Source organism: Bos grunniens, chromosome X (assembly GCF_055505025.1).
Source record: "Bos grunniens cultivar Pamir isolate PY7600 chromosome X, Bosgru_T2T1.0, whole genome shotgun sequence".
Lineage (NCBI taxonomy): Eukaryota > Metazoa > Chordata > Mammalia > Artiodactyla > Bovidae > Bos > Bos grunniens.
The window spans coordinates 85,947,959-85,959,508 of record NC_141194.1 but is presented as its reverse complement, the minus strand read 5'-3'; the positions used below and the strand labels follow the sequence as shown (position 1 = coordinate 85,959,508).

The 11,550-nt window shown below is 41.6% G+C and overlaps 1 protein-coding gene across 1 annotated transcript; it reads left to right on the top strand.

Annotated features, from left to right (window-relative positions):
• The first annotated feature begins 8,228 nt into the window (after positions 1-8,228).
• LOC147340811 (uncharacterized) lies at positions 8,229-11,113 on the top strand. Its single transcript, XM_086388338.1, has 2 exons — positions 8,229-8,337; positions 8,461-11,113. Exon 2 carries the CDS (start codon positions 8,544-8,546, stop codon positions 9,840-9,842), a length of 1,299 nt encoding a protein of 432 aa, XP_086244464.1. The 5' UTR covers positions 8,229-8,337; positions 8,461-8,543; the 3' UTR covers positions 9,843-11,113.
• Positions 11,114-11,550: the final 437 nt, after the last annotated feature.

The window sequence follows — 11,550 nt, the reverse complement described above, 5'->3', positions numbered from 1 at the left end:
AAGAGCTTGTAATTCCACTTCCTCATCTCTTGTACTATGTAATTAGAGATCATCTAAAATTGACATATCAAGAAATTGAGTTACAGGACTTCCCTGGTGGTCCATTGGTTAAGAATCCGCTTTCTAATGCAGGGGACATGGGTTTGATCCCAGGTCGGGGAACTATTAGTAAGATCCCACATACCACAGGGCAACTAAACCCACACACCACAACTAGAAAAGCCCACACAGTGCAATGAAAGATCCTGAATGAGGCAACTAAGACCCAATCCAGTCAAATAAATAAACAAATTAATTTTAAAAAAGAAAAAAGAAATTGAATTAAATATAAGCCTAGTCTACATCCCAGGACTTCTCAAACTTTCATGTGTATACAAATTACTTATGATTCTCTTTAAAACGCAAGTTCTGATTCAGCAGGTCTGAGATGAGCTCCAAGATTCTACATTTCTTAAAAGCTCCCAGGTAGTGCTCAGGCTGCTGATAGGGAAACTTTATTTGGAGTAACAAAGAGAGAAAGTGTAAGTTGCAAACTCAGATGCCTACCAAGGCCAGGTGAGTAGCAAAGGTGTGAGGCTGATTAGATAGGGATTGTAATGAACTAGTGAGTATATACCCTGAAGAGAAGGGGCAACTGCTATTCAACTTAGGTTGCACAATGCAAGTTCAGAGGTCCCAATTTCTTAAGAGAAGCTGGGAAATTGGTTTTAGATGAAATCTTCCAATTTTAAAATGTTAACAACCATTTAGAGGAGAACAGAAAACACTATGGAAAGTAAACAAAAGGCATCTTTGGGCAAGTCTGACTTGCTGGCCTTCAGTGTGCAATCTCTCATCTAAAAATGGTAACCAATAGAGTTAAGAGGTTGAGGGTTAAGGCGGTTAAAGAGGTTGTCTTTGGTATATGGAGCTGGAATGGGAAGACAAGGAGCCAGAGACTGCTGCTTCTCATCATAAGATCTTCTATACTGTTTTGTCTGTTCCTACATGGGCATAGCTTCAATTTTTTAAAACTGTTTTTACATAAAACAGTTATGACTAAATTTATGATTGTTCCATATTTGCTTTGCCTACCTTAGCTATGATTTAGCTCAAGCTTAATCAGGAATCTATCATCTAACTATGATGTTGCTCTTAATGATCCTTCAGTGATGTGATTTCTAGGAATACAGTATAGTGAGAAGTAAAGACGACCTAAAGTCAGGGTGTAAATTTAATGAAATTGCATCAGCAGCCTTCTCTGGGGTCTTGTAATCAACCAGTAGTTCAAAAACATAAAAAGCCTAGGATCCCAAGGCTGAATAGTCACAGAGGTTATCCAGTCTACCATACCACCAAGTACATGAACTCTATAGTTTCTTAACTTATACTGTTCTACATTCCCAACTTCTCCTTTTGTATCACATGAGATGTAGAATACTAGGTCCAGGTGTTAAACTATTTTTAATTCACAGTAACTATGGTAACACTATGAATAATAACAAAGATGATGCCTAACATGTTTTGTCCGTTTACAATATGCCAGACATTGTGCCCAATACTTGATATGTATTATTTCATTTGATCCTGGGAAAACCAATTGATAGCTCCCTATAAATGACTTGTTAGTTACTAAGGGATAATATTAATGTTAGAGTGGAGAAACCTGATGGACATGACCTTCGTCAAGTGATCAAAATTAACACTACAATATGGAGACAATCTGACATCACATGCCTGCTAATATGATGCACGGAGGACATGACATGCCTTCAGTGGTACAAGTCAGTGGTATTTTTGTCCAAAACACATAATCTTAATGATAAAATGACAGAACAAGTTGAGAGACATTCCGCAAAACAACCAGCCTGTACTTTTCAAATGTGTCAAGGTCATGAAACACAAATAAAAACTGAGGAACTATTTCAGATTAAAGGAGATTAACAAAACATGACAACTGAATTTAGTGTGTGATCCTGTTTTGGACCCTGAATTGGGAAAAGTAGCTAGAAAGGACAATATTCATAAAAGTGGCAAATTTGAGTATGTACTATGGATAATAATATTGTATCAATTTTAAATTTCTTGATTTCGATAACACACACAGAATAATAAAATAAATGAAGTAGATTGGGTAAGATATAAACACTTGTAAGTTTGAAATTACACCAAAACAATATTTACCAAAAATTACATAGGTACTGTTACTATCCAATGCTGCAGATGAGGAGAGTGAAAATCAGAAAGCTAAGTAATTTCCACAGTTTAAGTAGGAGGTAAAATCTGGATTCAAACACAAGGTTGTCTGAATCTAAAGGCCATACTCTTAAATATTAGGGCATATTGTCTCAAATTAGCAACTTTGCTTTTGAGAACTGCTTCTAAGTCAGTGCTTTCTTTAAAGCAGTCATCTTGGAGGATTATATGCTCATTTTATTGAAGCTCTTTGGCCACCTCATGCGAAGAGTTGACTCATTGGAAAAGACTCTGATGCTGGGAGGGATTGGGGGCAGGAGGAAAAGGGGACGACAGAGAATGAGATGGCTGGATGGCATCACTGACTCGATGGACACGAGTCTCAGTGAACTCCTGGAGTTGGTGTTGAACAAGGAGGCCTGGCGTGCTGCGATTCATGGGATCGCAAAGAGTCGGACATGACTGAGCGACTGATCTGATCTGATTGAAGCTCTTGCTGCCTACAGCCCTGTTTTTGGAAATATCATTTAAGGTCAGTTTGCTAGTCACTTTGATTTTTCAACTATATTTTCCGTATCTCAGTGTTACTCCCCAAATGACAATTTTGAAGGAAATATGTGAAGCACATTATGTCTGTTTTAAAAGTTGTCACATAGCTTTATAGATATTTTTCAGCCCTTTAGATCAAAATGATAATTACTTTAAAAAGCCATCGTGGGGTGACAAGACAATTCGATGCTGAGAGAATGGTCTTTTCAATGAATGGTGCTGGGACAGTGCAATATCCACATGCAAAAGAATGAATGTGGACCCCCCCCCCGCCCCCGACCTCACACTATATACAACCATCAACTCAAAATGGAAAAACCTAAATATAAGACCAAAGGCTTTAGGCACTTAGAAGAAAACACAGGGGTAAGTCTTTTTGACCTTGAATTAAGCAGTCATTACTTAGATATGGCAACTAAAGCCCAAACCAAAAAATAAAAGGACAAAATGAGATTTGATTAAAATTTAAAATATGCTTCAAAAGATACTGTTAAATGAAAAGATAGCCCACAGATTGGGAGAAAATATTTGCAAGTTACATATCTCATAAATGACTTAGATTCAAAATATACTATGAATTTCTACAATTCAATAACAAAAGGATAAATAACCCAATCTAAAAATTGGCAAAAGACTTGACTATACATTTCTTCTAATAAAACATGGAAATGACCAAAAAAAAAAACCCACACACAGGAAAAGATGCATAACATCATTAGCCATTGAAGAAATGGATGACCCAGAGGGATGGGATGGGGAGGGAGGTAGGAGAGGGGTTCAGGATGGGGAACACATGTACACCCGTGGCGGATTCATGTCAATGTATGGCAAAACCAATACAATATTGTAAAGTAATTAGGCTCCAATTAAAATAAATACATTTATATTAAAAAATAATAAAGAAATGAAAATCAAAACCACAATGACATGCCACTTTCCACTCATGAAGTGGCATTAATCAAAAAGACAGTAATAAATGTTGGCAAAGATATGGAGAAATTGAAGCCCTTATGCATTGCTGGTGGAAATGCAAAATGATACTGCCCCTGCGGAACACAGTCTGGCAGTTAATCAAGTGGTTAAATGTAAAGTTACCATATAAACCAACAATTCTACTCTGAAGTATATACTCAAGAAATTTGAAAAAATAAGCTTACCCCAAACCTGTACATAAATATTTCTAGTAGCATTATTCATAATAACCAAAAAGTAAAATGACCCAAATGTCCATCATCTGGTGAGTGGATAAACAAATGTGTTATATCCATATAATGGAATATTAACTGGCCATAAGAGGAATGAAGTACTGCTACATGCTACAACATAGATGAATCTTAAACAAGGTATGCTATGTGAAAGAAGCCAGATATATCATGTCATGTTTTCTATGATTATATGTGGTTATATGATTCTGTTTATATGAAGTGTCCAGAATAGGCAAATAGGTTTCTGTAGAAACAGGAAAGGTATTCTGCTTCTGCTTCTGCTAAGTCGCGTCAGTCGTGTCCGACTCTGTGCGACCCCACAAGATATTAGTGGTTGCCAAAGGCTGAGGGAAGTGGAGACAAGGGGAATGACTGCTAATGGACATAGAGTTTGGGGGGGTGCGGATTAATGAAAATGTCTGGTATTAGGTGGAGGTGAGCAATGCACAACTCTGTGAATATACTAAAAACCACTTTAAAAGGTTAATTTTAATTTTAAAAAAGTGTACAAATGAACTTATCTGCAAAGCAGAAATAGAGTCACAGATGTAGAAAACAAACTTACGATTACCTGTGGGAAGAACAGGGGTTGGGGAAGGATAAATTAAAAGATTGACATATACATACTACTGTATACAAAGTAGACAACTGATAAGAACCTACTGTGTAGGACAAGGGACTCTATTCAATACTCTGTAATGGCCTATAAGGGAAAGTGAAGTGTGCAAGTCTCTCAGTTGTGTCCGAGTCTTTGTGACCCCCATGGACTATACAGTCCATGGAATTCTCCAGGCCAGAATACTGGAGTGGGTAGCCTTTTCTTTCTCCAGGGGATCTTCCCAACTCAGGGATTGAACCCAGATCTCCCGCATTGCAGGCGGATTCTTTACCAGCTGAGCCACAAGGGAAGCCCCTATATGGGGAAAAAATCTAACAAAGAGTGGGTATATGTATATGTATAACTGATTCACTTTGCTGTACACCAGAAGCTAACACAACATTGTAAATCAACTATACTCCAATACAAAATTTTAAAAGGGTGAATTTTACAGGGAATTTTTCACCCTCAATAAAGGGTGAATCTCAATAAAGCTAGTTATTTTTAAAAAAAAAGACAATGTCTAAGATCTGGGATTTTTTTCACTTCCCCATTGCCCAATTCCTCACTTTCCCTGTCTTCTCAATTATGTCTGATTGTGTACTTTCATTCTTACTTTCCAACTTCCCTCTTGAATCTGAAGAGACCCAGTACTGGAACATTCCACCCATGATTGGTTCAGCGATGGACACACGACCCATGTCAGGCCAATTAGAAAAACTCAACTTAGGGACTTCCGTTGCTCTACCAGGAAAGGGAACTCCACTGCTGGATTAGGCATTGTGAGACTGAAGGTACCAGGGGTACCTTCTTCTCTAGGAAGAGCCTGAAAATAGAAACCAACCCAGAGGAAGTATCTCTGATGGTCTTGGTGAAGTAATCCGCCTGTAAACTAAGCCATGTATGAAGTTGGCTCTATACCTGAACTTATTAAGCTTATGGTAAGCTATAAATCACCTGTTTGGCTTAAGCAAGTTTGGGTCTTTTTTTTTTTTTTTTTGTCACTTGCAGTGAAAGAATCCCGAATGATATAGGCTGTTTTTCCTGGGGGTCAGTCCCCTTAGGACATGATTTCAAATCATCACGTCTCATAGGACCCTGCCTGTTAGGCCTAAAATGATAGGTTCCTGCCTACCAAAGGAGGGACACCAGACAGCTCCTGTAACACAACATATGTAAATTGGATTTTCACATAGCATGCAAATAAATAGGCATCAAACAGTGGTTACCCCATAACTGAAAAGTTGGAAAGGAACCTACATTTTTCATATAAAGCAGAAGGATGATACTGGAATCAGGAGTTACTTGCTTCCTATCCAAAAGCCAGAGAGGTTATGCCACTGAGGGGAGGGTGAGCTAAGAGTGTGGAGAACTCAATAACCTGGAAAGTGAAAGTCACTCAGTCGTGTCCAACTCTTTGCAACCTCATGGACTATATAGTCCATGGAATTTTCCAGGCCAGAATACTGGAGTGGGTAGTCTTTCCCTTCTCCAGGGGATCTTCCCAACCCAGGGATTGAATCTGGGTCTCCCACATTGCAGGCAGATTCTTTACCAGTTGAGCCACAAGGGAAATCCAAGTGTATTGGAGTGGGTAGCCTATCCCTTCTCCAATAGATCTTCCCAACCCAGGAATCAAACTGGGGTCTCCTGCATTGCAGGTGGATTCTTTACCAACTGAGCTATCAGGGACGCCCCAATAACCTGGAGAAAGAGTAAATAAATAGGTGGGCTTCTGATAATTAAGCTAACAGAATCTTCATAGAAGGAATGCCATTATCTATCTCTGAGAGTCAACCAGTAAAATGTCTGTATGTGTGTGACTTGAGGTTGGAAACATGCAGAACTCCAATCTAGGCAGTCACCTCCAAGAGACCAAAATGGAAAATGACTGTAAATAAGTAACCTGAAACTCAAGTATATATGCCCCTGCACCCAGCCTCATGCTGGGCACATGGCAGTTTCAGTAAATATTTGTTGAATGAATGAATAAATCTATATGAGCAAAAGGGTCAACAGACTGGAGGGAAATCTACTGAGCCCAAAGCAGGCAGCCATCCTCCAAGTGGTGTCCAGGGGACAGAGTATTTCACATAGATACACATATGGTTAGGAACATGGATGCAGCTGTGGATAGAGAAAACAGAGACCTGACTCTGTGTGCTTGGTTAATGTACATCTGCCCCTGGACTACAGACCCTCTCTCAGTAGGGGGACCCAACCTTGGACTCTACCGTGTTGAACAAGGTAAATTTTACCTATTGTGGCCTCTTGGCAGCCAGCCCTCTGGCTTTTATCTAGTGATAACCTCTGCCTTTGTCATGAGGTAGGCTAGCTTTAGCACGGTGACTACTTTACCCTATGTACCGACCAGTGAAACATGCAACCATTGCATCAGGAAAGATGTTTAAAAAGTGGAAACCATGCTAGATAATCAGTGTATGTAGTTTTTCTTGTGTGATTCCTCTTTCCACAATCTTACATTGGGAGAACTTCAGTGAGGACTGGCTGAGAATATTGTACAAGAAGAGTTCTAGGCTTTTTGTGGCACCCGAGAGAAGGTTCAGTAAGCCCTTCCCCAGCCCCATCAGGGATATCACAGTCACACGGATACTGCCACAATGCTCGTTCTAGATAGAAACACATTCAAGAGAAAAAACTAAAACAAGTTTTCCATTTCTAAGCCCAGTAGGTCAATGCCAGGCTTTGCTTTCCTCCGTTGTGTGGTAACACTTTCTTATCAAAGTAAAACAAAGGGGCCTCACTGAGTTCTCTGTGTCAGTCATAACTAGAGAAAGGGAGTTTGATTCCTACTTGATTTATTCTTCTTTTCTCCTTTTTGATCAAAAGTTCAACTAAAAGTATTTGCTCAGATAGAAAGGATATTATGTAACTAGTGAGCCCATTCCAAGATTATCTTGTACATATATATAGTACAATAGAAGGGTTGAAAAGGGACTGGAATTTGCAGCAGGACTTCTTTGAGAACTAGCAACTGGCTCTACAGCTATGCTCACCTATAATACGTGATGAATGGATTATATGGGCTAGTGCAAGACCCAGACCTGGATTTTCAACTTGGCGAAGAATTCGAAACCCGTGAGGGAGAACTAAAGGCTAGTATCATACTGAACTGAACAGAGTCTCTTCTTTTTTAAAAAAATGTATTTTTTTTTAACTTAAGGATACTTTCTTTACAGAATTTTGTTGTTTTATATCAAACCAGAATCTCTTCTTTATCAAACGAGCATCACTGGATTATGTAGACGCCCTGGGTCCTTGGTGCGTACACCAATTCTTCTGTGTGGGAAACTGCAACAGATCATTTCTGGGACAGCCAGGTAAGAGTCTGCTCAAAGTCATACCCAGGGGCATCTAGTCAGGCTCATTTTGATAATGCTTTCTTTCTCTGACTTTATAGGCTCAACTCCAGCTTTCTCTGCTACAATTTTGGTCTCCTAAGACTATCTGAAGCATCAAAAGGTAACAATGCTAAGATCTATACCTGACCATTAACCAATGTCTCTATTCCCCTTAGATGCAAATGGAAATATTTTTATGTTGTTGTTTATGTCTTTCCAGTGTTTTCCTCTACTTTCAAAGAAGACAGTGATGACTGATGAAGGTTGAAAATACCAGCCATCAGGATTTTGAGGGTGGCCAGGGTCGCCGATAGATAGCAGGAGTGAGCCCTTTGTAGGAGGTTGTAGTGGAATAGCACCGATCAGTGAGCTAGCTGCCAACGAGGTGTCTGACATCCTTACTTTGTTCACCACCTCCATAACCAGCTCTGCTTCTAAATGGTTTCAGGTATGGTTGATTTAAGTCCCCCAGGCCTGATGCTTGATACTCTCCTTCCAGAAGGGCCATTTTGCTAGCCTTGATTGTAACTCTCATTTCCCTCTTGGATGACTTCTTTTCTCTCTGTTCCAGATCAACATTTTCATTGATCCAGAAACAAAAGCAAGGCGAAGCTGGAGGGGGAAAGAAACGTGGAAAAAGACACTTTAGCTCACATGGAGGCTCTGACGACCCAGGCAAACACCGCAGATTCAGCTGCCGCGCACACAGGAGCCCCGCCTGCCGTTCAAACCATACTCGAAGATGCTAATCTTGATGCAAGTAGTGGGGAAAATGTGGGGCAGGAAAGCATGGGTCCAAGAGAGGGTGATGAGGTGGAAAAAATGTCCAACCTCAGTCTGTGTCAGGATATGGAAGCTGAGGCCCCACAACCACAGGCAGCTCCCGATCAAGCTATATGGCAGAGGGCTAACATCAGGGGACGCATAGGGAAGAAGAACAGCCGTAAAAGGAGGAATAGGAAGGAAAGAAAGATGGTGTATCTTCCTTGTCCTCTGACGCTGCGGACTCGAGCATCTTCGGCAGCCCCAGTTCTGGGTCACGCTCCTGTCCTGGGGCCTCTGTTAGGGGATGTCAGTGTGGAGGGTGAAACCTGGGAGCAAAGGGAGAATGGTGAGGGTAAAAAGGCATCCATTCTCAGTCAGTCTCGGATGGCACCGGCTGGTGCCCTGTTGCCAGCAGCAAGTCCAACTCAGTCCTCTGCTGAGTGGAACTCTCTGGTGGACAACCAGGAGATAAAAGTAGAGAAGGAAAACAGCCATAAAGGGAGAAATAAAAAGAAGAAGATCATGTGTAGCCCCTGGCCTCTTACGGTACAGGCTTGGGCATCTTATACGGACCCAGGTCCATTACCCACAGCTCTGTTACCCACAGCTCCTGCTGGGGCTTCAGCAGTTGCTGATGATGGAGTCAACACTGGGCTTCAAAGCAGGGATCGAAAGGAGGAGAAAGATAAAATGTCACTGGTTACTTCTTATCAGAGTGCTCAGGCTGGCAGCCCGTGCTCAGATGTGGCATCGGGCCATGGCTCACTGGAGGAGGTTTCCTTTGCTAAAGATGGGTTGAATGTAGGGGAGAAAAGCGGGTGTACGAAGAGGGATAGAAAAGACCAAAGCGTCTTGTCTCCTTCTCGGCCTCTGACAGTCCAAGCTTGGACCTCATTCAGAGCCAAAGCTGGGGTTCAGACTCTCTTGCAGGGTGAGTCTTCCATGGCAAGCGTAAGGATGAATACGGGCCAGAAAGGCAGGCCTCAAGTGGAGAGTAGTAAGGAAGGAGCAAAGTCCATTCTTCCTTGCCCTGTGAGGGTCCAGGCAGATGCCTCCTTCGCAGCCAAAGCTCTGGGGCAGGATTCATTTGAGGGGACTTCTGCTCTGGAAGACCGATTTTCCAAGCTGAGTCAAAGCAAGAGGGGGCCCCAGCAGGGAGAGGAGAGCCAAGTGCAGAGCAGTACATAGATTTCTCTGGAACCTTCCCGGGATTGGAGAAATACAGAGATGCCCAGAGGATAAGGATTTGCGGGAGTGCGTGGTGGTGAATTTTGCTAGGCAAGTCGACAGTTAATGTGGGGAGCTCTGCTCTCAAGAGAGGATAGAGACTTTGACCCTGACCAAAACCCACACCCACAGGAGTTCTTCAGTGACGGGGAGGCAGGGACAATGGAGGGAGAGGGCTGAATATCAGATTCCCTGGATGGGGAAATGGGAAGATTTTTAAGATGCAGGAGAGAAAAGAAAGAAAACTAAGAAGACTCTGGGCCTTGGAAGTGTGACCATCTGTCTCTGCTCGGGAGAAAGATGGGTTTAAAATGCTACTCTGAAGAAAGAGAGGCTCACTACACTATCTTATCCTGTTTTACTATATCATCGCAATCCATCTCTTGATGGGAGATTGCTCGCCTAAATAAGTTTTAAGTTTACAGGTAGTAGATGCTATATGGTTGGCATATACAGGCTAATGTTTTAGAAAAGCAAAAGTCCTTATGCTGTCTATCCTTTTTCCTGTAAGATTTTTCACATCCTTGGGAGAGGTCTGTTACTTATGGCTGGGAAATGGTGTTATGAGTCTAGAGTGTAAACCAAGGACAGAATGTGTATTGTATCCTAAGAACACTACTCTTGACTGGAAAATGTTACTGCATGTTGCATATTAGATTGTAAATTGCCTTCATGATTGCAGGGAGCTCCTGGACTGGCTGGTTTACAAGCGCTGAGAGTGCAGACTCTAGAGTCACAATGCCTGGGTTCAAACCCCAGCTTTGACACTCACCCCCTGTGTTCCTCTGAGCAACTCACTCCTGTCTTCTGGTTCCCAGGTTCTGCTTCTGTCACCTGGCAATAATAATAACCCCTGCCTTGTAGAACTGCATGAGGATTAAATGAGTTAATACATGTGAAGCCTTTAGAAGAGTACTTTGCAAATAATAAGCCGCCAAACGACATCAGCTATTATTACTTTATCTTGCAGCATTAAATTTCATGGAAGGGCCTGGCATTAGCAGGGCCTGGCCTTTAATTATGTGTCTTACAAGTTATACAAACAGCAATGTAAACGTAAGACAGAAGATGATTCCTGCACTTAAAAAATCATGGTAACAACAATTCTTAAAGCCATGACCATGCTGTTTAAGGAGGAAACAAGTGATAAAATAGTAGCTATGATTTTGAAGTGATAGGATTTCAACCATGTCAAGAAAAATTGCTGCAATAAACTCTGGAAAAGAAATACACTACTATGTTAATATTGGTTATTTCTGGATGAGGGGGATCATGCGTGAGGATGTTTTTCTGTTTCTTCATTCTTTTCCATAACTCCCAAGTTTCTACATTACCATGTCATCAGCAAATGATCAAAAAAAATTAATGAGGGGAAGAAGACTTCTCCACAGTGAACTTGTTAGAGGGGAGTCACCTGATATGAGGGGACCAGACCTTCCCCAGTGAACACTCCCCAGCTGGCAGCTCTGGAAAAGAGATTCAGGTGCCTTGGACTGGGGTTGAATAGAGCAGAGACAGCTACACTGTGCGAGGCGGTGGGTGGGGGGGGAACTTCTGTATTTCTCCAACAACCTGTGGGAACAAGGGAGGGGTGCTTACTCTTCTGCTGTAATCAGCCATTGCCTAAATTGGCAGGCGCTGTGCTTCTCTGGCTATATTATTGCTGCCA